Source organism: Temnothorax longispinosus, chromosome 6 (genome assembly GCF_030848805.1).
Source record: "Temnothorax longispinosus isolate EJ_2023e chromosome 6, Tlon_JGU_v1, whole genome shotgun sequence".
Taxonomy (NCBI): Eukaryota; Metazoa; Arthropoda; class Insecta; order Hymenoptera; family Formicidae; genus Temnothorax; species Temnothorax longispinosus.
Window position 1 is genome coordinate 8,236,753 of NC_092363.1, and position 22,362 is coordinate 8,259,114.

The 22,362-nt window shown below is 35.6% G+C and overlaps 5 protein-coding genes across 8 annotated transcripts; 2 read left to right on the top strand and 3 right to left on the bottom strand.

The window, feature by feature from the left end:
• Positions 1 to 1,547: 1,547 nt before the first annotated feature.
• On the top strand, positions 1,548 to 4,912 carry 7b2 (Secretogranin_V domain-containing protein 7B2). 2 transcript variants are annotated; one of them, XM_071782186.1, is made up of 5 exons: positions 1,548 to 1,724; positions 2,416 to 2,505; positions 2,946 to 3,366; positions 3,740 to 3,927; positions 4,103 to 4,912. In XM_071782186.1, exons 1-5 carry the CDS (start codon positions 1,722 to 1,724, stop codon positions 4,172 to 4,174), a joined length of 774 nt encoding a protein of 257 aa, XP_071638287.1. In that variant the 5' UTR covers positions 1,548 to 1,721; the 3' UTR covers positions 4,175 to 4,912. The 2 variants fall into 2 exon arrangements, with proteins under 2 accessions (XP_071638287.1, XP_071638288.1); XM_071782187.1 differs by having other exon boundaries at positions 2,997 to 3,366.
• A 140-nt stretch (positions 4,913 to 5,052) lies between these two features.
• Trf (TBP-related factor) lies at positions 5,053 to 7,344 on the bottom strand. Its single transcript, XM_071782188.1, has 5 exons — positions 6,449 to 7,344; positions 6,249 to 6,361; positions 5,899 to 6,142; positions 5,626 to 5,824; positions 5,053 to 5,529 (listed from the first exon to the last, which is right to left on the bottom strand). The coding sequence occupies exons 1-5, from the start codon at positions 6,545 to 6,547 to the stop codon at positions 5,453 to 5,455; spliced, it is 732 nt and encodes a 243-aa protein (XP_071638289.1). The 5' UTR covers positions 6,548 to 7,344; the 3' UTR covers positions 5,053 to 5,452.
• Positions 7,345 to 7,404: 60 nt separating this feature from the next.
• On the top strand, positions 7,405 to 9,741 carry Snap29 (Synaptosomal-associated protein 29kDa). Its single transcript, XM_071782185.1, has 2 exons — positions 7,405 to 7,986; positions 8,242 to 9,741. Exons 1-2 carry the CDS (start codon positions 7,723 to 7,725, stop codon positions 8,764 to 8,766), a joined length of 789 nt encoding a protein of 262 aa, XP_071638286.1. The 5' UTR covers positions 7,405 to 7,722; the 3' UTR covers positions 8,767 to 9,741.
• Positions 9,742 to 12,855: 3,114 nt separating this feature from the next.
• LOC139815334 (uncharacterized) lies at positions 12,856 to 17,836 on the bottom strand. The gene is made up of 6 exons (XM_071782189.1): positions 17,579 to 17,836; positions 16,756 to 16,933; positions 16,148 to 16,362; positions 14,642 to 15,868; positions 14,286 to 14,431; positions 12,856 to 13,158 (listed from the first exon to the last, which is right to left on the bottom strand). The coding sequence occupies exons 1-4, from the start codon at positions 17,591 to 17,593 to the stop codon at positions 15,710 to 15,712; spliced, it is 567 nt and encodes a 188-aa protein (XP_071638290.1). The 5' UTR covers positions 17,594 to 17,836; the 3' UTR covers positions 12,856 to 13,158; positions 14,286 to 14,431; positions 14,642 to 15,709.
• A 141-nt stretch (positions 17,837 to 17,977) lies between these two features.
• On the bottom strand, positions 17,978 to 21,772 carry LOC139815329 (alpha-tocopherol transfer protein-like). 3 transcript variants are annotated; one of them, XM_071782181.1, is made up of 4 exons: positions 21,615 to 21,772; positions 19,598 to 19,919; positions 19,081 to 19,444; positions 17,978 to 18,788 (listed from the first exon to the last, which is right to left on the bottom strand). In XM_071782181.1, the coding sequence occupies exons 2-4, from the start codon at positions 19,879 to 19,881 to the stop codon at positions 18,534 to 18,536; spliced, it is 903 nt and encodes a 300-aa protein (XP_071638282.1). In that variant the 5' UTR covers positions 19,882 to 19,919; positions 21,615 to 21,772; the 3' UTR covers positions 17,978 to 18,533. The 3 variants fall into 3 exon arrangements, with proteins under 3 accessions (XP_071638282.1, XP_071638284.1, XP_071638283.1); XM_071782183.1 differs by lacking the exon at positions 21,615 to 21,772 and adding an exon at positions 20,995 to 21,238; XM_071782182.1 differs by lacking the exon at positions 21,615 to 21,772 and adding an exon at positions 20,609 to 20,628.
• Between the last annotated feature and the right edge of the window lie 590 nt (positions 21,773 to 22,362).

A 22,362-nucleotide genomic window follows, 5' to 3' on the forward strand; every position in this document is an offset into this window, starting at 1 on the left:
CATTTCGCGGAAAAATTTTGCGAGATATTACTTTTGCGTTACAAAATGACAGATTGTAGAAAAGGCAAGTAATCCTTAAATGTAGAAATTATATAAGATATTTTACAAACTTTATTATCTATGTTTCTATTTTCATTATTTTGTTAAATATAAATTTTGATACAACATATAAATTAAGAAAATACTTTTTACTGTGCATAATTTATTAGTTTAATAAATTAAACATTTTTTAAATAAAGTCACAATTTTATATAGATACATATCGAGATCTTATATAATTGTCTACACTTTTTTCACATTCTTATAATACACTATCAAACAGAAAAAGGAAGCGAAGAAGCTACATATTTGTTAATGTTTAACTGTGTTACAATGTTAACTGTGACATTAATACGTGTGGCAAAAGTATGCAATGTAATTAAGGAAATAAGATTATTCATTTCTTGGAGAACGTCATTGCGAGAAGAACGTGCATTTTTATGATGTTAACTCTCGCGCATCGTGTCCGCGCGAAACAAAATGACCTCGTACTTACTTTAGATACTTTACAACCTCTTGACAGGACTTTGAGATATACGAGCTGGCTATAATATCGTTATCCGAGCGACGTGTCCTGCACACAAATCACATTTGTAGGCAACCGTTGCTTATGAATGCAATTTAGATAAGCAAATAACCGATATGCAATTAACTAAAGTAACTAGATAATTCTGCGTTAAGGAAAATTACGAAGATTACTTTTACAATATCAATATAATACTAATAAAAAAATTGGCAAAAGAATTGTCAATGCACGTAGTATATCAAACAATCGCAATACTTCTTAAATTTATTTGCGAAGGTATATTGTCATCGCACGTTTATAGCTCGAACCAAGCTATATTGATATTAAATGAAAAAATGCATTCTTTACCATAGAACGCATTATGAAGTATTAAGTATAAAATAAATTCCATTCTGATCTGCACTTAAGATTTAGTTGTATTATCAAACGACATCAACTCAAATATTTTGAAATAATTACAAATTTTGAAGATTATATGATTAACCGTTTAATAAACGTGATTAACTTAATAAAACTGCGTTCAATTCCTTTTGATTCATCCATTTCTTTTAGAATAGGATTTAATATAATACGTTTCGCAGAGAGAGAAAGAGACAGAGAGAGAAAGAGAGAAAGAGAGAGAGAGAGAGAGAGAGAGAGAGAGAGAGAAAGTGTGTGTATATAGTTGAAAACAGCAAAAGTCAAATTAATCGATGTTCTACAATCTACATCAATCTATCTACCGAAAGGATTCCCCATTCTCGTCTACATTGATCGTATATTGGTCACGGCAGCCCCGTCGAATGACCTTTAGTAGTGGCTCGATTTTACGAATGTGGGTTGGAGGTGGGTGGCGAGGATCGAGCTCGTGGGTGAACGGGCACGTTGTCCGTTGCCGGGAGTCGGGAGTGTCAGGACTAGGGAACGGGATCGTAAACGAGGGGAAAACGGTGGAAAAAGGTAAATCAATACTTTGATACTCGCTGGAACCGCGAACGGCGCACGGCGCTCGTTACGACAGTGACGAGCGACGAGCGACCACGGCTGACGAAGACGAAGACGACGACGAGGATAAGGAAAGCGTGTGTGCAGCGAAAACTGGTGTGCGGCACCTCTCCTCGAGGACATCCGGTCCACATCGTCGGTTTTTTCCGTCGCGTACCATTTATCGCTGATTATGGTGAGTTATGCATTGGGCTCGCAGGGAAAATTAAAATATAACTCTATAATGAGACGATTCGTGAATGTGCTGCAAGAAAATCCAAATTTGGAAATTTTTTATGACATTTTATTTGATTTTTCGTTAGGTCGAAAATGTCATTATTACAATAATGTATAATTATAACTGATTGCAAGACAATATAACACAATTATAATATAGATATATTAATAAATTCTTTCTTAATATAACATGTTAATAAACTTGTTAAAGGTATATAATAAAATTAAAACTGGCATCCTGGATAGCCAAAAATAGTCATCTGTCAAAAATAGATTTTGCTAAGTATTTGCTAGAATTAATTTTGCCGACAGAATGCAAACAGAAATCTACTAGCAAAAATGATGGCAGATTATTTGCGGAAGCCGAACAAAATCTATGAAGCAAATTTTGTTCGGTTTCTTTGGCAATCTGTTATAAAATTATGTCGGTACAATAAGTCCGCTGGCACGAGCTTAATAATGCGGGCGCGGTAGATGTCAATATTCTGTGCTTGAATTTGCTTACAAATTGCTAGTTTAGCATATTTACTAACATTTTGTTTACTGATTATGAGACGTTGTTGCGAAAAAATAAACGACGAATATTTACAAGACATTTACAAAAATGCAAAAAAAAATAATTTTTTATGACTTTTATGTATATTCTGCAGATGCACGCATTGATTATCATGCTCTACTGCATTCTGCTTCTCTTGATCGCTGTTGCTGCACGGGCGAATATTTACTTGCCCTTAATGAAGGTAATTATGAGAATCAGTAGCTCTACATATATTATGCAAAAAAAATAAATGAATTAAAATGAATCGAGAGGAATTTCTTTCTGCAAAATGGAATGTTTAATCTTCGAAATCAGAGAATGATTCATAAGTTTCTGAGAATCCTCACTCTTTCTCCTTCAAATCCTAATATATTGGTAATCATCACAAATCATCATGTCAACATTGGAAAATGCAATGCTGAATTAGAAGAAAATGCAATCAATTTTTTGAAAAGACTTTTTTTCAACTTATAATATGTCGTTTATTGCTTGTAGGAATTAAAACGAATAAATACGAGTGGAAAAAGATATAAATATGTAGAGAGGAATTCAGGAATCTTAAAGACAATTATCAATTTCGAAGATTCGTGGCATCGCAAAGCAAATTCCTGTTAATTCTTTTTAATCCATCTGTTTTTGTAGGAAAGTAAAGTCGAAAATAAAGCATGTAATCCTCTATTCGGATGTATCCAGGAAGAGGATTTATGGACGGACAACCTTCTGCAAGAATTGATCGATCAAGTAGGAAATGAATTTGTGAGTGTGTCCGATTCGTATTTGGAATATCAGGAGGAGAAAGCCAAAGAATTGCCTATGGAACTGCCAGCCGATTACGACAGCATGGACACGTTGAATCCGAACCCGAGTATACGAGATCAAGAGTATCTGCAGCACAGTACGCTCTGGGGCCACCAACGGTTCGATAATAATAAAAATAATAATGACAAGGGTTATGACAGACATAGGATTCAATCCGGTCTGAAAGGATTCAAGGATGAAAAGACGGAAAATCCACTACCGGCTTACTGCACTCCTCCGAATCCTTGCCCGGTCGGATACACGAGTGAGTAAATAAAATTCACTCAACGGTAATCTAATTGAGAGGTAATAAAGAAAGTCTCGTTATAATTAATTTTTTCAATTATAAAACCTATCTTTCTTCTATACTTCTCTATATCTTTGATTTACACCAAGGATATATACTTTTCCCTTGCTTTTAATGTGTGTGTGCGTGTGTTAATTTGCGTTTTCCTCTTTTATAATCAAACGATCCTTGGAAGGATATCCTATGCGCGATGAAAATACATGAAATATGCCTTCTATTCGCTTATTATATTACATATATCTTTTTTAAATTTGAAAAGCAGTAACTTCACGCACATATACGACTTATTATTCAACATTTATTTATAATTATAATTTTATTACTTTTACAGCTGAGAACAATTGCCTCACCAATTTTGAGAACACAGCGGCATTTAGTCGCGACTATCAAAGCGCGCAGGACTGCATGTGCGACACGGAACATATGTTAGAATGCGCCAACGAGTCTGGAAATAGCAACAGTTTGTCGAACATGCATATTTCAAATTCCGATCTCAATCAAATTGTCGAACAGTTTCAGGTAATTGAAACACGTCATCGTACATAATAAATTTTTGAAAGTCAACTTTGAACAGTCATAATTACGAGAATCCATTTCTTGTTCCTTTTTCAAAAGAAAAGAACTTGAATTTACAAATAAAATTCAATAACATAAAACACCGCGAGATTAGAATTATATTAATATCTTCTTTCAGGAAGAAAATCCATTCTTTCAAGGAGAAAAATTGCCGATAGCTGCAAAGAAAGGCATACACGTGATCGATTAAAGACTTGCAGAAACGAACTCGAGAGGAAATTGGGAAACGAACGTGAAAACATAATACAAACTTCATTGATTAAAGTTTCAGATGTAAACCGATCGAAAAAAGGGCTTCTATTCAGATACTGACTATTAGATGTATAATTAGGCATCGCCTAATAATAATAAATAAAACACACGCATTTGCGCAGCGTTAAAGCGTCAAACATTGAGAAACGTTGTAACGTTTCCAAGTCTGATGATGCACGGACAAAGTTCTTAAATGGACCATGGCTGTTTATCAGCGGGTATATTAAAAAAAATATATATGTATCTTTTTTTTTCATAGAACCATTAATAGAGATCTTGCCAGATATAATACATGTAATTGTATACGTGTACGTTTTAACATTATATAAAGTGTCTACAGTTGCGATTATTCAGTTTATAGAATAATTTTCGTATATGCTGATATTTTTTCAATCCACAGAAATGCATAGAGTATTTCGTAAGGTTTGTAAAATTCTGTATTTTGCAATATTTATAAAACACTCTCTGTATTTGATAGCGATTGAGAACACTCCATTAAACATATCCTGATATGTATTCAAATTTTTCATAAAGTTAAAAAGAAATCTATCATAGATGTCGACTTTGATGTACGTATATTTAAAATAATTATGATATAAAGTAAAATATTATATAAATTATATACACTATGTATGTAATTATGTTTGTCAATTATATTTTATTTTAATATATAGTATATCAAAAAATATTTATTTTTTTATTATGCAAAACCTCTGAAATATATGTACTTTAACAATAAATAAAAGTATATATGCTTTTTAATCATAACCATTTAATTGTAGATACTAATTATTAAAAATCATAATAAGATACACATTGTCTTGTAAATTAGTTTGTTTTTAATTTCTTTTTTTAATACATGTATGCGTGTGTGATGAAAGATATAAAGAAATATATACAATTACTATTGTATATAGGTACCAATCATAGCTAATTAAAGTATTCTTTAATATAATTATAATGATAGCTGATACACAGCGCATATAAAATATTAATATTATAATCCACGTGTGTTGTCATTACAAAAGATATATATATACAGATATTATATAGATATATAAAAGTACAAGATCAAACTTCTCTTATTTTATGCAGAATTCTAAGATAATCATTATGCATCGCGATAGAAACACACATCTTTCTATTATACAATTTTTACATGCACACCATCGTTTTATCATTTTATCTGTGACATTTATTTTGTGAACAAATAATATTACTGCTTTCTGAAACTCTTTAATATCGGATATATATTATTTAATGCATCTTGTAGTTCAGTCCTATTTTTTGCTCCTAAAAATTATCAAATGAATACATTCAATAATTATTTAGCTATAGCATATTTGCTTGTTGTAATATCTGCAAAAATATTATAGTATTGAAACATACCTGTCAACACAACTTTACCATTCACAAATATTAACAGTACCACTCTAGGATTTACCAATCTGTATGTCAAGCCAGGATATAATTCTGGCTCGTAACTAGAAAACTGACAGTGCGCTTGATTTAGTTTGTCTAATTTAATTGGAAATTTCAAATCACACGTCGCAACTATGTTCTGTATTTTAAAACAGGAGAACTTTACCTAAAAAAATATATAAAAGCACTGTATGTTATTTAATAACTCGAGATTATCCCTATGTGAGATACGTTGCTTACGGGGAATCCAAGTTTCTGGATTATCCTGGCAAACTTCTTCGCCGCCAAAAGTGAATCTTCCTCGCTTCTCGCGCCAGTACATACTAATTTGCCAGATCGGAAAATGAGCGCTGTCGCTCTAGGATTCTGTATTCTCATTATCAATCCGGTAAACCTTGCTGGGTTGTATTCGGAATTTCTAGTTCTTACATTAATGTACATGAGCTTCAGTTCAGTTTGCAAGTTAACTGTAGAGACTACATTTCTGCAAAAATAATGCGGAACGAAGAACATTACATAAACGAACGTAACAATAGCGAGAGAATAAGTAGATATGTTTATGTAATGTAAGCAAATGATTGGAAATTTACTGTAAACAAGGCTCCAGGACTTCTTTCGTGGTATTAGCTGGCGTTATCGGGGTCATCGTCGATTGCGGATTGATTGGATGATTTTGCGCCGTGCTTGGCCTCGGCACGTTCGTCTACACATGAAATTGACATTATTTTAGAAATTTAGATTTAGAAAGTGCACGATGCACATCTCAAGTCCAACATATTTAACAACCTACCGATAACGGCGGAGCCATGGATCCATCTTCGCTCGCATTTTTGGCTGGATTATTGAGCAATCTCTTTAATTCGTTATCTTCCTGCGTAATTTGCGTCATTTTATGAAGAGACGAGACTCACGAGACACCGGCGTCACGCAACCCTTAACTCGCATGAAACACTCAATTGTAGGAACAGCTAACAGCACGGCACATCAGGCATCAGGCACATGATCGCCTAACCTCACCGAACGACTGAATCTCACGCACACGCGGCACTCGCGCATATATGATTGACTCCAGACTACTCGTATATCACTACGTACTGTACGAATCAATACTCGTATATCACTACGTACTGTAAGAATCAATATATATAATTGCAGATTATTTGATTATTATTGTTTTTCCATCATCTTCCTTCGTTATCGACTTGTTGATAATAGCTGATTCCATGCTTGAAACTTTTGCAGTTTCCAAGGTACCAACAATTAGTAAAATGTCGGTAATTATCGTCGGTCGTAAAGTCGACGTAATGTAATTTCGAATCACAGTTCCCTTGGAATTTTAATTGGCACGATCTCTGAATATTTCGATTATTTTCGACAAGTTAAATCTTTTTTAAAAAGATATTTTATAGTTGCAAAAATCTCCGTTGCTATACGCAGAACGCGATAAGTTGATAACGATAAGGAGCATATCTGATTGATCTGATGCGTCTGGGCCGATCAGCTTGACCGTTTTTTTTAGAAATGACAGCTAGTAACAATACTAACAATAGTAGTAAGGTAGATGCGCGGCCTATATTGCGGCTGATCGAAGACACGCGGCACAATCGCTGATCGCGGCGACCAGCGGCAACGCGGCCGCGGCACGTTGCGGTCTTGCCTCAGGGTCTCAGGGCCTCAGGGCCTCACTGGCCTCAGTCTCAGTGCCTACTCATTTGCCCCGTGACTCATTGCAGTTGCCTGCCGACAGTCCGACAGTATCGACGACGACGACTCCGACGAGTTGTTGACACGCGACACGCGGCCAGTCCGCTGAGACACAGCTGACTGAGCGGCTGAGTGAGTTCGCCCATCACCGTTCGCCAGGCCAGGGCGCAACTTGTGCTTGTCTGCTCTGCTTGTGCGGTGTGTAGCGTGTAGCGTGTAGCAGCCATTGATCGCTTGGACGTCACCTCGGTCATCCGTCCACTCTCATTGTCAGTCCACTGTCCAGTTTAATGTGAACAAAGTTCGATCGAGGTTCAGACAGTTCAGTCAACGAGTATCTCGTGAAAAATCGTCGAGTAAATGGCGGGTCATAATTATCTAAGCGATCCGAGAAATCCGTTCTTCTCGTTAGAGGACGACGTGGACGATGAGACATTTCTGAGGAACGCGCCAGCTAGGACTGCACCCGGGGGGCGTTATCAGAATCTCGATAATGACATTATGCAAAAACGCCAACAGTTGCTGCAACGTAAGAAGGAAATTGAGGAGCGCACGGTACAATCCTCAGAAAGGTCGGTTTCGCTTCTCAGAGACTCCGAGCAAATTGGTGTAGCTACAGCCGAGGTACGTGTAACGATATACACCGACACCTCCAGTTTTCTTATCGTCACTATAGAGTCATTAATGTATGCAGAAATGCAGATAGCGTGGCAGCGCCTGATAAGAACGTATGCCTGTTTAACACGCACATTATTTTATTTGATAAATAATTTTATTTGCGTTTGCAACACAAGCTTCCCTATGACGCGCTTGTGTCGTTAATTTGTTATTGACATTTCGCACGACATATTTTCATATCTTCTAAATTTCTATTTTCAGGAATTAATCAGGCAAAAGGAACAGCTGCAGAGGACAGAGAAAAGATTAGATGATATTAACAGTACGTTGAGATTCAGTCAGAAACATATACAAGGCATAAAGAGTGTATTTGGAAGTCTGAAGAATTATCTCAGTGGTAAATCATTGGATGCTCCGATACCATCTACAAAATTGTCAGAGTCTTCCAGTTCTGGATCTGTGACATCTCCCGCATTGTCCAATACATTAGAACAAGTACAAAACGACATGAGCACGTCGTATTCGTCGACAATGATAAGAGCAAGTTACGACGACCATGGCCTGGAAGATGTTAAACCCGCGAGCGACAAGGTAACCAGAGCTCTTGAACAAAATCTAAGTGAGATGAGTGGATCATTGGCAAGACTGAAACATCTAGCGATTGGTTTATCCGAAGAAATAGATTCGCAGAACGATCTGATCGACAATATCACTGATAAAACTGAGAAAGCAGATATGACGTTGCAACAACAAAATAAAGATATGTTACATCTATTGAAGAAATGAGTTGGACGCGTATATATTATCAAAAACTTGTCACTTGTAATATCACGATATTAACTATACTTCTATGAAGTATAGATGTACATGTTAGGCGACAGAACAAATCTTTGACATTACGTTGTATTGTTAACGTGGGTATAGTGTATGTCGGCCGTGCACGTATATTATACAATGTGTTTTATAATAGAGTTTTTCGCAAGGCGAGCGTGCGCGGTCTTTGCAAAAGAAAGACGTGTAATGATACAAAACTAAAACATGTCTGTTGTTAGACGTCATGATCTTTAATAAGGAAGAACTTCTTTCTTATGCACGTGTCGATACTATACACGTAAAACTAAAATCCGAATGCTAAACGAAGTGCGTTTCATACGTTCTCAACATCTTTTGTAACCTTTTAAGATGGAAACTGTGATAAGCATATATATCCATGTGTAATGCGTATTCCAAGTTGATTTATTATCAGTATAAAAACATACGTTACCGAAGAAATAAAAAGCGTGGCGTGCAAAACTTATGTACGTGGATATATTTATATAATAATGAAAAAAATGATAACGTATATGGTATTACAATATGAATACCTTGTTTACGAAGATAGTTTTTTGCTTAACGTGGAACTGATGTGACTCTTTACAAGTTCTTTCCTTACACTTAACCAAATCTTTTTATAGTTTATGTTTGTGTAATTTAGACATATGCATTATATAAAAGATAGCTGGCGTGATTTATGAAAAGAGCACGAATATGCAATATATATCTATAATAGACAATACGTGTGTACAGTTATACGTTATCACGTTCGATATTCTTTCGTTTAGTTTTATATGTAGATATATGGATACGTACGATAAAATAGCATAAGTAGTATAAGTACATTTGTATACAAGAAAAACATATGCGCATGAATGAACTTGCACACGATTCATACTACACTTATGTGACTGCCAGAATTATTTAATAAAAGCCCATACACGTTTATGTTATTTCATTATTTATTATGCCGAAATGTGTGTACAAATATAATTCATATTATTTATTGTACAACACATATTATTTATTGTATTTTTTTGGTCTTTATTTTTTATTTTTTTTTTATTGCACGTCGGCATGTATGTACTACCGAGATATATTTGCTCAATATTTGATTATTCGTAGATTCTTTATTTCAATAAAAAAATTTCTCATCGACTCACCGATCCGATGCGCAACGGGCGGAGTTATTCAGGCACGTGTAGCTACGGTGATACTGTAACATACAAACATGAAATTCAAATTAAAGAAGCGCTCAAAATGATCAACATTTCAAAAGTTACGTCTTACGCGTCTCTAATTCGTCTTTCAATAAAATATTTAGCAATACACGTATCTATATTTATCGAAAAAAAGATCTTTACAAGAATAAAATTTTAGATAATTTTTCTTTCTCTAATTATTTTTCTACGTTATCGAGAAAAAAAGAATTCGAATAAATAAAAAAGAATTTATAAATTTTACGCAGATAAGAGATGATACTCACCCCAAGGTTGCTCCGCCGGTGCCCGATGTCTCTTTCTCAGACCGTCAGACCTCCTCCTCCTCCTCCTCCTCCTCCTCTCATCGCACTCGCGAAAAACACTCGCGGATAATAAACTACACGCGCGCGTGGACTAATTATAATCAGTAAGTCTTTCGCGCGATACTGTACGGCACTCCCGTTTAAAAAGCCCATGATGAGATACACGAACGTATGACGCATTCACGAACGGGCGATGTATCACGGGTCATCACGGCGCGGGCATTACTCGAATCACTCGATACGACAAACACTCAGCCCTTTTTTCCCTTCGAAGAGAATCGGTGATAATTAAATCACGCGACCAAAACCGACACAGCGTTCAAAGCACGATCGACACGAGATAAATAAATGCTACATTCGAGAGCCCGAACGCGACGGGACGAACCGGACGTGCGCCACGATTATCGCCCGCGAATATTACAACAAAAGCAACGCGTTCACAATTTGACACGTACATACCAGATACCTTCGCCTCGACGCCGACGTCTCCGTCTCGAGCGAGCGAGCGCGTCGTGTGACACGTTCATTCCGACGAAACACTTGAAACACCCACAACGTGTAGTTGAACTCGTACGGCGAATACTCGCGTAGTCGATTATTTCTGCGGCCCGCGGCGAACGAGGACTACGAGAGGAGCAGGAGTCAGGGGTGCCACTCGCAGAAACGAGCGCGAATATGCATGCAGCACTGCGCGAGCACAAACGCTTCCTACGATGTGCAAAATCCATCGGGAGAATGATGGCTGTGGCTGTGACTTCCGCGAGTAATGGTACTCCGAACGCTGACGGAAACAAGTAGCAAGGCCGCTCACCGGCAAAAACAATCGGCCGCGCGGTAACTTATTTAATCGTACGCTGCTTTCAAGTTCAACCGTTCACTCAGTTCACTGGTCGCGCCCTAGTATGTAGACTAGTATGGCGCCTGGTACGCCGCGCCGCGCCGGCTCAGAGCGGCCGAACGTGATTGGCCGGATCTGGGGGCTCGACTCGCGAGCCAATCGCGTTCGACGTCTCCCCCGACTCACCCGTCTGCGCGACCAGCGCGACGCGAGTATGCGGAGACATCGGAGTAATACGTGAGTCGTGACACGTTTACAACGGGTCGCGGTCGGTGCGAGCGTGCGAGATGTTGTCGTTCGTGTAATTTTGTACTCTTTTTCTCGTGAATGATAAGAAATCGGATTACGAAGTGTTGCAAAGTGAACGTACGTCGAATATGCTGTTCTTCCTTGTGTCGACTGCAACGAGTGGGATGCCGTCGCTGGGCGAAATGAATGCCAAATGCCGTGCTGGACGCCGACGACGCGACCGGCGACGCCCGCGCCACACATATCACCCTTTTGATGGCTGTGATTTGGCGGGTCTCCTGCAGCGTGCCGTGATCGGTGAGTGACGTGTACACGAGATATAAATAATATTTCAAAGCGCGATACATCCGAATCTTAATAGAATCATTGTCCCGCGTCAGAGTGAAACGATAACCTCGAACGCCGCGTCTCCTGCCTCCGCCCTCCGTTTCGATTCCTACTCCGAATAAGTAAATAATGCGGGGAGATGGAGATGCTTCAATGAATAGCTTGAACGTCTCGTTAAGCGCGAGAATTAATAATCACGTGAGTAAATAAAGAGAACGATCGCGCGTTTAGCGCAAAGTTCTCACTTTGCTTGTGTCGCGATCGCGAACGATCGAGGGAGCGAGCTTATGCTTTAAAATGACAAAATGCATATGAACGTTGAAAGTGCGTGCTGCGTACTGACAAGCTCAAGCTCAAATGTGCGTCCACGAATACACGTCCGTTTTTCGTTTAAAAAACAGGCATATACGTCGTTGTAAATGTTTTAAATTATTTGCACGTGTGTTTCTCCATTCTTCCTTCTTTACTTTACAGAAAATTCACGTTAACGTGTATCGTTTTTTATTTGTAACGTTCTTCGCGATCGTTCTCGCAGCGCGGTGATCGCGCATACCATAAAAATAAAAGACGATGAATCATCGCCGCCAAAATATACTTAAAAATTATAAAACATTCTCTGTTGCTTGTTCCCCAAATATTATTCGTTTTGCTTACAAAATTTTCCTTAAACGAGCCTCGTGCTTCGTACTTCGTGCTCTTATCTTGCAGATTTATTAGCAAGAAAAAGAAAGAACATTGTCAATTCGATCGCGGCGCCTTAAAATGGAATTATTGCTACGAAATTTTTTTCCGATAACTGATACTAATAACTCTACAGTTATAAACTCATAGTTACGAACTCATAGCTGATAGAATTTAACATTAACTATAGACACTACAAAGCGGGTGCCATTTATTCTCGACTATTTATTTATTTTTAACAACATGTATAAAATTTAATTTTTACATTTATTTGTCATCACGGATCAAGATAACTTGAATAAAATTAATCATAATGACCCGTCATTTATAAGTTGTCAAAACATGATTCTTGCGCTGACAGTTTATACTCTCGCAGTACGACGTGAGAGAATCGCCAAGCGAGAGACGTACGCAGGGTCATGGAAAAACGGCAACACGTCAATCTTTTACATGCCTTGTTTATAACAGTGGATACTATACCGTGCACACATTTTTATCTTAAAACGTACAATACAGAGACTTGTTTCTATACTTTATGTCTCGAAAAAAATATGGATTTATTTATATTTCATTTATTTATATATATCGAACATTTTTTGAAATTTTATCTGAAGAAATTGAATACAATATAAAGAATTAATAATAATAATCACGGCGAATGAGGTAATACTTTTAAATTCCTTCTAGGCTGTATGTAATGTTTTAGATCCATCTATATTACACGGTCCATCTACTACGGTGTTACCTAAAACAAATGTTATCACTCTAATTATTACATGTATACAAAGATTAAAATTTATCATGCATGATATTTAACAACGTTATTAAATATTAAGTCCGATATTAAGCAAATAATAGATTTTAATTTAAAAACGTGTATCGACTAATAAACATATGAGAGAATCGCGAGATTTTTAGGAATGTCTTGGCACAAGTAGTTGCATCCGCACTGCGTGTGAGATATAATAATAAAAGTATACTGGAGTGGACCGAGTGGACACTGGACATTGGACACTGCCATGCTACGCCCGTGAACAGCGCGGACGGAAAATGATCCATGAGACCATGCAGAGTTCACCGGAGACAGATATAGATAAGTTGAGATCTCTGTCTTTCTCTGTTGTACAAGAAGCATGCGCGTATTACTGACAAGTGACAATGAGAGAAAGAAATGGTTGTCTTGCTTTCTGCCCCTCTCCAGTATACATACTTATATTATTTATTGCTTATTATATCTCACGATCAGTAGATGCTTTGCATCCCTTGCATCCTATTTTTACATATTTGGAATTGGGAAATGCGCATCGCATCTAGATAGGTATTTGCGTATCGTGACTTACAATTAGAACACGGTCGAGATTGTTGTAATCGAGAATCATCAAGTATCGAAAACGATCGATTTAGATTTTAGTAACGCTCACGGTGTGTTTTGCGCAAGTTTAATTCTTGATAAGTGTTTAATCAATATGAAAGGTAATACGCGGCGTATCTCTACGCACCAATTGAATACCCAATAAAAAAAACTAAACTTATTAAAGCATAAATGTAAAATAATGAGTTCGAATAATGTTTAACGATTATTATTGTTTCGAGAAGAATTGTAAGTGGCAAATAATGTTTCGGGAAATGCGTATATATCAAATAAAATTCAAATCCGTTTGGTGTGCAAACGTTACTTTCTCTAGAAAAATGGCACTGTTTGAATCTATAAAGACATTAACAGACAAAATCCATTTTTTCAACGGAAAAAAGGGTTTTTTTTATAAATTATATTATGTAGTATATAAAGACTTTTATAGGAAAATTCAATCGTTTTTGGAGTGATTCAAGCCGCTTAAAGAAAGAATACGGACTCTTTTAACTTTATTTTACCTATTTGTATAGATTTCCATCTACTTGGCAGCAGTAGTAGTGGTAGTAGTGGCAGCAGTAGTAGTAGCGGGTCTCATCATGCGCCCGCGACAAGCTGCTTTGTCAAACCCAAGAATCGATTTCCCGATGCTCATGCTCATCGTCGCCTAAAAAAAGCAAGCAAGAATTAAGAGTTGCTCGATATTAATATTTATAATATTTTTTTTATTTTTATGTAAACACGCGGGCACATAAATAATAACGAGAACGTAATATTGCTTTGCATTTTATTGTGATACTGAATAATGAAAAATTATTGTTATATAATAGGAATAATTTTGGTCATTTATACGCCTCGAAATTGTGATACGTCTTACCATGATGCACATGACAAAGAAACAGAATAGTTTGCCGAACAACTTCATCTTTCACTACAATATTTGTTCCAACTAATGCCGTACACCCTGGCATGCCTTTTATACTATTACAGTACAATTATGCTGTATCTTTCATCAACAATTTTTGTTTGCGCGATAGTACTTCCGGCACTTCCGGAAACAATAACAAGTTTCAAAGTTGACCATATCTGCTCGCACATATATGTATATACATGCATGTGTATAATTATGTGAACTAATCATCACCAGCGAAAAAACAATTGAGTATCAAAAGAAAGAAACAATATGTATAACAATCATAAGCATTATTTTTCTTTGTTATTGGTTGGGAGATAACAGAGAACATGCGCGATAAGGAGTTATATCTTAACGATCTTATATTGCTATAAAATTTATTATATCTTGTGATCTACATATTTATAGACGTTGATCATCATTTCGATCCATTTGTCACAAATAAAGTATAATTATCTGAAGGTATATCTGTAATAACATTGTGTTTTTGGAAACAGCTATAAAAATTAGAAAATAATGCATGCAAATTTTGTTATATAAATTAAAAAATAAAAGATAAAAATATACGTTCATAAAAAGTTATTGTCCGTGTTGGATTTCATGATTATGGTGAAATTTCTTTTTATTATTGTGAATTCCAATTAGCACTTTATCTTATGCAAATTCTAATTAGCTTTATTTAACTTTTATAGCTTCTCTACATACGATTACCATATACCTATATTATTGATATCTTGGCACTTGCCTTATATATTATTCCTATATGATTAAAAATATCTCGTTAATGAGATTGACTATATTATAATCAACACGTGTTTTACTTGTAGTCGAGCGGGCATTTTTTTCTATTATTTAAATTAATTTAATAAGAGAATCGTGATGAGAGAGAGAGAGAGAGAGAGAGAGAGAGAGAGAAGAATTTTAAGTATTAAAATGCGCATCTCAGGCTAAGAAGCGTAATTTCTTTTTAGAGCTAGCGTATGCAATACGCATTGATTTGTAATGCCAACATATGCGTAACGTAAAACGTCATTAACACGTCTGATCATCATCTACGTCATTTACAACGGAAGTTGCCTCATAAGTCAATCGTTCAGCTTCCCTTTGCGCGGCGATCGCCGCGTGTTGTTCCGCGATTCTGTGATACAATTCATTGTGTCTGTCCTTCGCTCTCGCCACGCTCGCTGAATCCTGCAAAGCAATTAAGCAAAGCAATGAAAAAACACGCAAGTTATGCACGAGATAATCTAGCTCAATCAAAATTTTATTCTTTATCGAGATATCCGAATTCCTGGAAACGAATGTATTTTTGTAGACAATCAGAATGCTTCTCCATTCTCATCGCCTCTTTAACAAAGAATGTAACTTATTTAATGGGGAATTTGTGATTTTAAAATTAGCTTGACTTGGAAATCGGATCCTTAGTTTTACTACTCTATATTAACGGATATATTAATAACAGACAATTACTCGTGGCAAATTTGCTGGAACGTTATGAGCGTTTGCCTCTGCAATCCTGTGATAAAGACGGAAATGTTTCTCCTTGGCCAGTCTTACAGCTTCTGAATCGGCAGGTTGAGCGTAAGCATCCTCAAAGTTGATTAAAGCTGGATGAAATCCGTTTTTATCGGCCGTATACTCCACTGTTCGTACTTTGTATTTTGGATCAATGTACGAATATGTTCCTGAAATACATATACGTATAATACACCGCCGCGATCATTAACACGTCTGACTGCAGATTGCATTATTTCTTTTAATTACTACATTATTACACATTTGACAGTTCTGTTACATATGTTATTTAACATTAAACTAGTCAAATTAGAATTAATTCTTTGGATATAATGCAATTTATTTTTTGTCGTTAAAAAAGGCAAAATCTGAGAATGAGATTCAATCTTATTTCAATAATAATCATTTCAGTTTGACAAGTTTTATCCATTGTTTTGTATTTTGATTTAATGTAAACGGATTTGTGATGACTGATGAAATATAGCGAGTATGTTGGTACGCGATCTGCAGGATCTATAGTAGGTATATATATATGTATATGAATGACATTTGCCGTGAATTACCGTGAATAATTCCATGTCCATCACCGGCTTCTTGATGAACACGATCGATATGTCCTGGATATCGTCCTGCCTCATATTGGAAACTATACGGTTTCGGAGGTGGTAGTGGTGTCGTTGTCGAGTATCCTGAAATGTGCGATACATCCGCCAAGCAAACGCTAATCAAGGCGGCGGCTATCTATAATTTAATATAAAATAATTATAATAATTTGTTAAATGGTTTGATTGGATTTCAAATGGTGGTAAATTTTCTAAAATGCATTTAATTTGAAATTAATCCAAAATCCAGAAATGAGATTTTATTTTAAAAATTGGAAAGTCAGTATTTAAAATATTTTTTTATTTATTCTAAATTCTACATTAGTTTCTTAATTTCTTCTCAAGAATTCAATTTTATATTACTATTCAGTATTACTGGCAGCGAATATCGGAACGCAGCTAAAGAATACAGCAACTTTCGCGCACCAATACAATTCCAAGTCAGCGAGTTGCGTAATCAACCGGTTATTTCGCCATATAACTGTACGCTGTCTGAAGAAATTCTTTAATTTGTATTATCTGCCCTACGATGTTTTTATATTTTCCTTCTTTATTTTGGAAGATTTCCTATTTATAAAAATATTATATAGTATTGTACTTTATTACAATTTACAATATACATATATAATAAGATACACACCTATAAACTTTGTTTATATTGTGTGTTTATATGTATATATGAACCATGCACTTATTATTTATGCATCGAATTCGATGCAGATATTTATCTGAAATATTTGTATTATAATATTAATTAATCGTTAAATCTATGTTCTCTACTTACGATTATGTATTTCATTACGCGAGACTGAGAAGTCGATTGGCTTATTTCATCGATATATTCACACGCGCGTTTTGCCGTTTACTGCGAGGATAGCTTGATGGTGAAAGTATTATAAGAAACTGTCGAAAAGCAGGTATTATAAAGGTTTCTCCACACCGAAGCAGTTTTCTATATATGATTCGTATAATTATATTATAAACTCAACTTATTACATTAACAAAACGGTTATTTTAAATAACAAAATTATTGTTTATATTAACATTAATATTTATTTAGATCAAATTAATTAACATCACTGTAGTAATTATACTATTACATTTAACTAGAATAATTGATTATATGCAAGTATTAATGACTCGCATTTATACAATAAAATAAATTTACAATAACGATGAAGAATTTCTTGTTTCTTATTTATTTGTTCAATACAGTAAAGATTGCAACGTTTGCTTCGCATTTTATATGAGAATAACTTTCTTAACGTATAAATATATTTAAAATGTTTAAATTTAATACTATAATCTTTGTTAAAATTAACATAATAATATAATTTTATCTGTTACTAAATGCTAGGATTGAATAATTAAATTCGATTGCCGCAGAAAAACATTATATGTATGAAGAAACGCAAATAAGAAACCTGATTACCTGGTAAACGTGAAGTAATAAGAAGTAATATAATTAAATTCGTGCATGCGCAATTATGATATATCTATAACTATTATATGCTTAACCTGATCTAATCTAATCAACAATCAGTACAATTGTTATTAGTTGTTACAGTTGTTATTACTATACTATATTTAATGTCATAAAGATTGGTTAAATATTTAATGTTAATAAACATGAATTAGATTAATATTTTTATTTTCCAAAACTGTGGTTATCGCCGCGTATTTTAAAAATAAAACCAAATAGCTATACCATTGGTGTTGCAAAACATTTAATTATTCAGTCAATCGATTTCGAGCTTTTTAAAGCTTCCTTCAACTCCAAACAAATCCGTTGCTGTCTTCGCCTTGCCCGGTCGTAGCGCCTCATTAACGCGATGAGCTTCTTCCTCTTGGAACCAAGCAACGTGATCTACCAATTTTTTTATTTGCTTATCATGTAACTCCTGTAGAGAACCGGCTTGACCGCCTGACTCATTCGGAAGAACTTCGAGCGGTATGAATTTCTCCAGAGTGTCGCTCGTGGTATGCATATGAAACTAGAATTTATAGAAACATATAGTTCAAAACTTTGATACTTTTTTCATCGAATTATATTCCCCTCCATGCAATTTTTTCCAAAAATAAAAATATAATTAAAATACGTATTATATACGCAGTAAAGAAGTAAAATCTCTTAGCATTTAAAATTATATTTTCGAAGATGCGTTGTTTAATACATAAACACGTTGCTATATCAAATAGAAAATTTGATCTTTTCACTTTTTTACTTTTAATGTAATGATATGGATAATTGATCGGCAATGTGTGTGTATATAATTTCAATCTTACCATATCCATCAACTGCTTTTTCATGAATGGTCTCATCATATTCATAATGACATCCATTACCGGAGAAGAATTCATAAAATGTAAACCCTTCAATCTGACAGGCAATCCTTCTTGTAGATAGTAGAGGAATTTCTTTAGGCCCATAGGACTCAAACGGCCGACGTGACCGAAAGAAACGTTTTTCATGTCAAATAATATTATGTGGCCTTCGCAAGTGCCCTCGGTGTAAAGCCATAGATCGATCACCATATTTAGGCTTTTCATCACATCGTTGTAAACAAAATGCGATGGTTCGCCGTCTAGGAGTCTTCCATAAATGATTTTATAGCCTTCTTTAGTAGTTCCTTCCAAAACTTGGTGTGTTCTGTCGATAATAAGATCACTTCTACTTTGTATGCGAAACTCTGCGAGAAATATTGCTGCATCCATTTGTCGTGTATATAAGGAATATCACACACACACACACATGAATGTAACGAATAATTAAAAAGAAAAAGATTATAAATAATATACTTACACCGTTTCAATTGCTTTTTTGAGTTCCTTATTGTTATTAGGATCTCGATTGGAGAAGAACTCAGGTACGTGAGTCCTAACTGTGTAAAAAGTATCGATAGTAGTTTTCGTCGGTTCGAGTCGATAATAATTGCTATGCAAGAACAATGCTAATTCGCTGTCTGATATATTGGGCAAGTGAGGCTGTTTTTCGCACCACTCTCTCAACATTTGAATATCTGCCTCTTTCAATTCAGGATTCTTCTTCAGTTCCTCCTCGAACGATACTAGTTTTATCGAAGCCATCGATACTAGTTTTATCCAGCCACTTTGAATTTAAACTTCTATGGAAATGAAAACAATAACAATGTTGACAGAATCGTATAACTACACTACTACATTGTATATTGTAGCAAAACTGGATATATTTTTTATTTATACGTATACAGGTATACAGGTGTAGCAAGGTATGTGACTGAATGAAGGCCACGTGAAAGTCGTTTAACTCGCGTGATTTCAATACATAAATATGTAGCAACACTTGCTTTCATTTATTTGATCCTGCGCTAAAATAGCATTGATCTGAAAAGCTTTGCGAGATAGGTATGTTTTATTCCTTCATAATACAAAGAGATTACAGAGATTCTATATTTATATACACATATATATATATATATATATATATATATATATATATATATATATATATATCTACTCTGGAAAAAATAAAGACGGTTTTAACCCACTTTGGGGCTCACGGTTATAGTAATCAAATTATTTTGATATCGTAACCCTAATTAACATTTTGGTTAGTGCCCCTTAAGTGAAAGTTATCTTTGCGTAACTGAATATCGACAGAACTAATTGAGAGAATTGACTAGTATAACTTAAAAATCTTTGAAATAGATAGAATAGCTAATTACGATTTTTAGTTGCGCGTAATCGTGGGCCCTAAAGTGGGTTACAACCGTTTTTATTTATACAGTAGGTATATAAAATAACGACATATGATTGAGGAAATAGGGACCATTACGTTAAATTTTTATATCTGTTCGGGAGTCGATCTCGACGAGATCGTCCCGATTGAAATGCCGGGATATATACGTTCAGAGATGAGCGCGAAGACAGTCGGTTACGCGAATCCTCAGATTCGCTGAAGGATCGTGAGCGGGAGAAAAACTTGAGAGTTTGTGTCGTTATTAACAAAACGTTATTTCGTGCACAAGGTGCCGAGCAAGGCGACGCTCGGAGCAATTCGCGTACACGCGGAGATTTTCGTCCTTCTGACAAGGCCGTTCCGCGAATCGGATGTAAAAATCGGAGATCTTTTGCAGTCGGAGATCTTGATCGCGAGACCGAGGATGATCGCGAGAATGATACGAGCGTCAGCTCACAAAATCACAGAACAATCAATGTTACCGCACGCAAACGATTTTCAATCTTAGATCGCTCGACACGAGATTTTATCAAAGATCATCAGCTCCCGTACGAACGAGCCGACGATTCAAAGTCTTCTGCCTGCTCCGAAACTCTCCGTTCGGCGGTCGCGCCGTGGAAAACCGGAGAACGCGCTTATTCGACTAATCACGCGTGACTCTATTTTTAAGCTTTAGTTTTTCATTATAGGGTTGCTAATGCAGACGCGCGTCGAGCACTTGCTACTGTTGCGAGGCACCTCAACGCATAATCACGCGCGACGCTCTTCGAGGCGCGTGATCGCGGCTCACGACTGAACGTTACCGGGCAGCGAATATCGACGAGTTTAAATTGTATACCACACGATATAGATAATATATTTCGTTTTGACTTTCAAACAATTAATATATCAAATGCAATATTACATTAACTTGTTTATGTGCGGAATCTTCCAAATAATGCATTACAATGTGGAGTTGAACGTAATCGAAAAATGATTGCGTGCCCAATACTTAATTCTTTGCAAGCCAAGTAACTCGTCTTGCACAATTGTTAGACTAAAGATTAAAGTATGATCATTTTAATGATAGCGAATGAAATATATACTTATAAGTTCCACATACCTCGGATATGCGTGCTGCTCGTATGTGAAAGAATTTCGGATGTCTCACGATCAGCCTGATGTCTTGGACAGTACTAATTGAGATCTGCATAGACCTTTTAAACTGTACCGGTGGCGAAGCGGCAATGGAGAACGTAGCGTGACAGTTGAGTACGTTTATTGACGTACGTGACGTAACATGCTATCTTCGTGATAATTAGGGAATTTATGAAAATGTATGAAATTATACTTTATAGACACATACAGTTTTCCCAATCAGCAAAAATGAGCGACATGCAATCTTTAGCAACAAATGTCTGGATTTATTATGAGTATTTCTTATAATTATATACGTAATAAAAATTAAAATATACATATTTATATAAATAAATAAAAAATGAACGAGCTACTAATATAAAACAAACAAAGTGTGAGGGAGTTATAATATCTATCGTAATAATATTGTATCAATAATTTACTATGTCAGTATAGATCAGTATTAATATTTATTTATTGCATATGTATATCAATCATGTCGATTATTTACATCGAAAATTATCTACGTCTACTCTTCAATATTAAAAAATGGATAAAACATGATGACATACATATATAAAAATATATAGAGTTTCTGGGATATTAGCTGCACACGGATGAATCTATACACATACAAATCTACATTTAATAGTTATCTAGTACTCTATCATTAGACACGTGATTATACGTGACACGTAACATTTTTAAAAGTGTTTGTGTCACAAAAGAGAAAT

What these genes read in the sequence shown, in the direction of transcription:
- 7b2 (XM_071782186.1), top strand. An exon ending in TTGCCCGGTCGGATACACGA is followed by an intron (nt 3,367 to 3,739) that starts GTGAGTAAATAA and finishes TTACTTTTACAG; the next exon opens with CTGAGAACAATTGCCTCACC. An exon ending in AAATTGTCGAACAGTTTCAG is followed by an intron (nt 3,928 to 4,102) that starts GTAATTGAAACA and finishes ATCTTCTTTCAG; the next exon opens with GAAGAAAATCCATTCTTTCA.
- Trf (XM_071782188.1), bottom strand. Translation starts at nt 6,547, where the DNA reads ATGACGCAAATTACGCAGGAAGATAACGAATTAAAGAGATTGCTCAAT. An exon ending in CCATGGCTCCGCCGTTATCG is followed by an intron (nt 6,362 to 6,448) that starts GTAGGTTGTTAA and finishes TTTCATGTGTAG; the next exon opens with ACGAACGTGCCGAGGCCAAG. An exon ending in GTCCTGGAGCCTTGTTTACA is followed by an intron (nt 6,143 to 6,248) that starts GTAAATTTCCAA and finishes TTATTTTTGCAG; the next exon opens with AAATGTAGTCTCTACAGTTA.
- Snap29 (XM_071782185.1), top strand. Translation starts at nt 7,723, where the DNA reads ATGGCGGGTCATAATTATCTAAGCGATCCGAGAAATCCGTTCTTCTCG. An exon ending in TTGGTGTAGCTACAGCCGAG is followed by an intron (nt 7,987 to 8,241) that starts GTACGTGTAACG and finishes TTCTATTTTCAG; the next exon opens with GAATTAATCAGGCAAAAGGA.
- LOC139815334 (XM_071782189.1), bottom strand. An exon ending in TGGACATGGAATTATTCACG is followed by an intron (nt 16,363 to 16,755) that starts GTAATTCACGGC and finishes TATGTATTTCAG; the next exon opens with GAACATATTCGTACATTGAT. An exon ending in TTCCAGCAAATTTGCCACGA is followed by an intron (nt 15,869 to 16,147) that starts GTAATTGTCTGT and finishes ATTGCTTTGCAG; the next exon opens with GATTCAGCGAGCGTGGCGAG.
- LOC139815329 (XM_071782181.1), bottom strand. Translation starts at nt 19,881, where the DNA reads ATGGCTTCGATAAAACTAGTATCGTTCGAGGAGGAACTGAAGAAGAAT. An exon ending in AAAAAAGCAATTGAAACGGT is followed by an intron (nt 19,445 to 19,597) that starts GTAAGTATATTA and finishes TATTATCGACAG; the next exon opens with AACACACCAAGTTTTGGAAG. An exon ending in AAAAGCAGTTGATGGATATG is followed by an intron (nt 18,789 to 19,080) that starts GTAAGATTGAAA and finishes TATAAATTCTAG; the next exon opens with TTTCATATGCATACCACGAG.